The sequence below is a fragment of the Chenopodium quinoa genome, unplaced genomic scaffold (genome assembly GCF_001683475.1).
Source record: "Chenopodium quinoa cultivar QQ74 unplaced genomic scaffold, ASM168347v1, whole genome shotgun sequence".
In the NCBI taxonomy this organism is placed as follows: Eukaryota; Viridiplantae; Streptophyta; class Magnoliopsida; order Caryophyllales; family Amaranthaceae; genus Chenopodium; species Chenopodium quinoa.
The window spans coordinates 2,483,186-2,488,468 of record NW_018743032.1 but is presented as its reverse complement, the minus strand read 5'-3'; the positions used below and the strand labels follow the sequence as shown (position 1 = coordinate 2,488,468).

The following is a 5,283-nucleotide window of genomic DNA, read 5'->3' as shown; positions in this document are numbered from 1 at the left end:
AGATATGGAGAAGTTGACTACTCTGGTGAGCAAGAAACTGGAGGAAATGGCCTCGGAACTGCTTTCTCTTAAAGGCCAGGTGCAGGCTCTGGCAGATTCTCAAGCAACCGGATTTGCAGGCGTAGAGGCAAAGCTTGCACAGGCTGAAGGCAAGTTTAGTGAAGGCAACAAGGAGATCTTGGAAACTATCAACAGAGTAGCCTTTGAGGAAGTCGAGGACGACTCTATTGATCCCACAAATCCAACCCTTGATCCTACCAATGCAGCCTTTTAAATCCTTGATTGCACTTATTCTAATTTCATATGTTGAACAATTTTATTTTGGTCTTGTTTAATCTCTCTGAACTTTGGTTTGTACGCCTTTATCCTTTGCTACATTCTCTATGTTCCTCTTCTATTTCCTAAATCGGAACTTGGCTCGTATTTTTCATATGATTGTGTGTGGTTGCTGATGATTTAGTACCTAACTTATTTTTGCCTTGCATTATTTGAGCTCACTATTCCCTACGTAGTCTAGTGGGAGTATAGCAAAATGTTTTTTTTCAATCTTTTGATAATGCCAAAAGGGGGAAAAGACAAACTTCATGGCGGCTAAAGTGTTTACCAAGGAACTCACACATCGAAGGTACAAACTTTTGCTAAGTTCAGTTTTTAAAGTCTTTGTTAATTTTTCTTTTGCTCAGTTTTTTTAAAAAAAAAAAAAATAAAAAAAATAAAAAAAAAAAAAAAAAAAAATACTTTTTAATATTTTTCTAAGTTCTTTAATTTTTTTTTTTTTTGTTTTCATGTCTTACTTTAAATTTCTGTTGCATGCCTGGATGATTTTATTTACCTAAGTTTGTCAATGTTTGTCATCATCAAAAAGGGGGAATTTGTTGAGCCTTTTGGTTTTGATGGACAAATTGACAAACTCGACTAATGAATGTTTTGAGTCTTTGGTGAATAAAGGGTTCAAGCAAAGTTCGTTCCGGAGTAGGAACTTGGATGCGGAGTAGCATTCTTTAAAAAGCCTCGTGCAAATCTCACGTTCTAGTTTTAATTGTGAGCACTCAATAATATAAAGTCGGAAAGGAACTCAATGACTTATGTTAAAGACTACTGGAATAAAAGTTAGTTTTAAAAGATAATTTCTTAAAGAAAAGATAATTTGTAAAAGTTTTAATAAAGATAATTATCGAAGATAATTATCTAGTTGTTTTAATAAATAATAAATTTATCTTTTCAAATAAAATCTTTTTAAACAAACTTTTGATAATCTTTTAAATAAATATTTGATAAAGTTAGCAAGTGGTTTTTCTGTGAGAAAATCTTTTATACGGCTAATGGTTATCAAGTTGTTAGGATAGTGGTTTAATTAGATAAGGCTAGGAAACCTCTTCATGATCACAATCTGTCAAGATAACTCCACAAGTTGTTAGTGGGTTGTTGACATGTGGACGTGATTATGGTGGAGGTTAATGACTAAGCCTTCTCTATAAATACTCATGCAAACTATCTCAGAAGAACACAACTCTTGAGCATAAAAATTCCAGTAGCCATCTAATAACATAAAGAGAGTTATTATCCTTCTTACATTCTTGAGTGCAGTAGGTATTTGTAATCACATATTGTATTCAAGTACTTTGGGGTTGGGATTGTGAGTTTGTAAGGTGAGGTGAAGGAAGCTTCGTTGCTGAAGTCTTCTGTGAGAGTTGGGAACAAGTTCCTAATTTGTGGAACTTGTTAACGGGTTTGAATCTTCACTTGTAAAGAGTTTTGATTACATAGTGGAAATTTAGAAAAGCCTATATCTTCTCTCGTCATTATTTCATTTACTTAAAATCCGCAAAAAGGTTTTAGATTTCACCTCAAATACAATTCACCCCCCCTCTTGTATTAGCCAGTTAGACTTTCAGATACGTTAGTCAATTAAAATTAAATTAGCTATAACTCATTCATTCAAAAAAAAAAAAAAGAAAAAAAAAATTTGTTAAAAGCTCACGCATGCATTACGTGCATAAAGGGTTAGTTTTGTATAGATATTGTCAATTTCAAAACCTATTTTGTGTAATCATGCCCTTAATCAGACAATTTTGGATTTTTATTTTATATGGTAGGGAAGAGCCTCACCAGACCTAAACCCTTACGGTTTTTTTGGTTTAATATTTGCGGGTCAAATACTTGAGTAAAAGAAAGGGTATTGAAATCCCTACCTCCAAACACCCTCACTTGGTAGAATTTGAATTCCAGACTTCTAGAATTTGAAGTAAGAAACTAGACAAGTGAGCCAACACTTTGAATTTTGGATTGGATGAACAAATTATGTTCCTTTTAATCTACAATAATTGATAAAGTGGTTACCTTTAATGCAACCAACCCTTTGGTTAGTTCCCATGTGCAATCTTTAAGGATAGATTTTGCTTTAAGGAATAATTGTTTATTTGACCATTTCCATACTCTTATCTTCAAATCCAATTTGTTTCTTTCCACCATAAATGAAGTTATCATGGGGTCAGAGAACCTTAATTGATTGAATAGTACTTGAAATTGTTCATTCTAGTTGTCACTATTTGTATATCCAACAAGGAATTAAGTATATTTGGAGGGAGTTGAACTTTGGCATTAGTTGTATACAAGACCTGATTGAATTGTACATCATTACATATATCAATGAAGTTAGTAATAACCTACAACGTTTTCTCGAATAATTTTTACCAAAGAAGTGTAAGTACCAAATATTGTAATCAATATACTAAACATTACAGTGCCTAACACTAATAGTCCCTCGCCTCCTCTTATGCATTTGCCTGAAATCTTCAAGTAAAACAAGCAAGGAAGTATAATTGACGCAGTAATGCTTAAAAATGCTCCAACAAGAGACATGAGAAACCCGAAAAATGGAACAACCAATGCTACGATTACTTGACTAGTAACCAAACCAGTCCTCAACATAAACTTAATGTATTTTTTCTTGTGATGATTTGGGAACCAGCTTTCGGTATAATTCACAACAGGTTCTAACATTAGTGCATATTTGGATATCGGATTCACCAATGTAGTGTAGATTGCGATCTTGGAGCTCAATGCCTCAATTGGAAGATTCAGAGTTATTTGAGAGTTTACTTTTGAACCATACATCAGATAGCCAATGACTGCCATGGACGCGTAGCCAATAGTTGAGCAAAGGAAACAGAGAAGTAATACCTGTAGACAAGTTAACAATGCAACAATATAAACTCATATAAACAATACTTGTATATATATATCAGTCTTTTTCAATGTGTTGTTAACTATAAACATAAGAAACTTTACCTTCGAAAACTGATGTTTTTTCTGCATTGAGTTGTATAAGCTAGGAAAAACAGGATGAGCGCAATAACAGAATCCATATAAACTAACAGTTGTAGGAATGCCTGACCAATTTAGGAGTTCCCCTTTGTTGTGAAATCCGATTCCATCAAGCGTGCCAACAGAAAAAATGGACATGATTATCACAACAGATGCGATAATACCAGTAGCAGATATGTAAGAAAGAATACTCAGATCATCCAAATAGATTGAAGGAAGAATAATAAGAGCAATAATCAACACAAAGCTCTCTCTTCCTCCAATTTTTAGTCCACACGTATCGAATTTCATTTCAGGGAAAAGGTTATGCAGATTGTCTCCTTCCATGATCAGGAAACCTGTTACAACCAAGTATAACTCTGTACACATAAACACTGATGTTATTAATCTTCCAATCTTTCCAAATGCACGATCTCCGATATCAGGGTAAGTTCTTATACTCGAATCGGCTTCCATGCATCGCTTTATAAGTAAGCTTGTGTAGAATGCAGCCATTGCTACAATTAAAAGTAACAGCAGGCTCAACCATCCACCTGAAGCTAGTGAATATGGTACTGATAGTATTCCAATCCCTAATATAATTATAGTAGAATTATGAGAAAAGAAATTAGATCATTGAATTTGTATTAGATGAAAAACTAGTCTAATTATAAGTGATTGGATCCTTTATCATCCTATTTTGGGAAGAAGTTAATGGGGGTAATAAATCCTGTTTAAAATAATTGCACAACTTTTTTTTTTTTTTTTTGTTTTCTTTGGGTAAGGCTACCATTACAAGAACTTAACTCTCGTAATTTTTTGGTAAGGGAGTACTCCCAAGAACCTCACTTGGGCACAATTCGAGTTTCATATCTCTGGAATATGGGATAAGAATCTTATTAAATGAGCTAAATCTTATTAAATGAGCTAACATTTTGATATTGTATAACTATTGCACATACTCCCTCCATCTCTTTTTTTTTGCCCCATTGCAAAAATATGGGTCAAACTTTTAAAACTTTGATCATGAATTCTCGTGAATCTACAAGTGATAATATATTTATGAGGAATCTTGTCAGAATTGTCTCATTGTATAGTTTATTAATATCAAATTTTAATAATTTTTACGCGTATAAAAATAGAGATATATACGTTTAAAGATGCGTCTTGAAGACCGTAAAAAGTCAAATTGAACAAAAAAAATAAGAGACAAGCGAATATATAATATAAATTTCATTTGTTGTTTTTCATTTGGATCTTACAATATTCTCACACTTCATTGATCCTATTTTTTGATTTGATAGTACGTTAAGTACGAGAAAGTCATGTGATATTTTGCAAAATTCGTCTGGATACACACTTTCAAAATACAAACTTTTAATAGTATGTATAAAATGTGAACTGATCCTCAAAAAATTATAAATGGTGCAATTAAAAAACAAAAAATCGAGAAATAAAGTAAAGTAGTCAAAGGAGATAACCTGAGAGAGCGTTAAGGCCGTTGAAGAAAGTCTTCAAGAAAGAGGAGTTGCCTTCTTCTGTTAAACATTTATCGTTGGCCTCCAAATGATTCTCAAAAGAGGGTGGCTAATCATAACTTTTTCACTCACTCCACCCTTCATTGCCACTTTCTAACCAATTTAGGAGAGAGAGAGACTGAATTTTAAGTATAAGATAAAAAGAAAGTAGGGTCATGTAATTATTTATAAAGCTTTGACACTTGGGTAGTGTGAATGTGTGATTGATTTAAAAAGGTTAAACACATGGAATAGAGGCGAGGATAATAGTAACTACGTTTTTGTACCATTGTCAATTTTGGACTTACTTCGTGTTAGGCTAGGTTTAGTTTTACTTATTTCAAGACCTTATTATTTATATTAGGTCCATTAGAAAAATAAAATACTACCTCTATCGCATATTACTACTCTCTTCGTCTCATAATTTAATTCTTATTGTGTTTTTTTCACGGTATTTAAG

At 32.8% G+C, this 5,283-nt stretch overlaps 1 protein-coding gene across 1 annotated transcript; it reads right to left on the bottom strand.

The window, feature by feature from the left end:
* Positions 1–2,619: 2,619 nt before the first annotated feature.
* On the bottom strand, positions 2,620–4,891 carry LOC110730394 (amino acid transporter AVT1I-like). The gene is made up of 3 exons (XM_021910182.1): positions 4,788–4,891; positions 3,292–3,899; positions 2,620–3,183 (listed from the first exon to the last, which is right to left on the bottom strand). Exons 2-3 carry the CDS (start codon positions 3,820–3,822, stop codon positions 2,656–2,658), a joined length of 1,059 nt encoding a protein of 352 aa, XP_021765874.1. The 5' UTR covers positions 3,823–3,899; positions 4,788–4,891; the 3' UTR covers positions 2,620–2,655.
* Between the last annotated feature and the right edge of the window lie 392 nt (positions 4,892–5,283).

What these genes read in the sequence shown, in the direction of transcription:
- LOC110730394 (XM_021910182.1), bottom strand. Translation starts at nt 3,822, where the DNA reads ATGGCTGCATTCTACACAAGCTTACTTATAAAGCGATGCATGGAAGCC. An exon ending in AAAAACATCAGTTTTCGAAG is followed by an intron (nt 3,184 to 3,291) that starts GTAAAGTTTCTT and finishes ACTTGTCTACAG; the next exon opens with GTATTACTTCTCTGTTTCCT.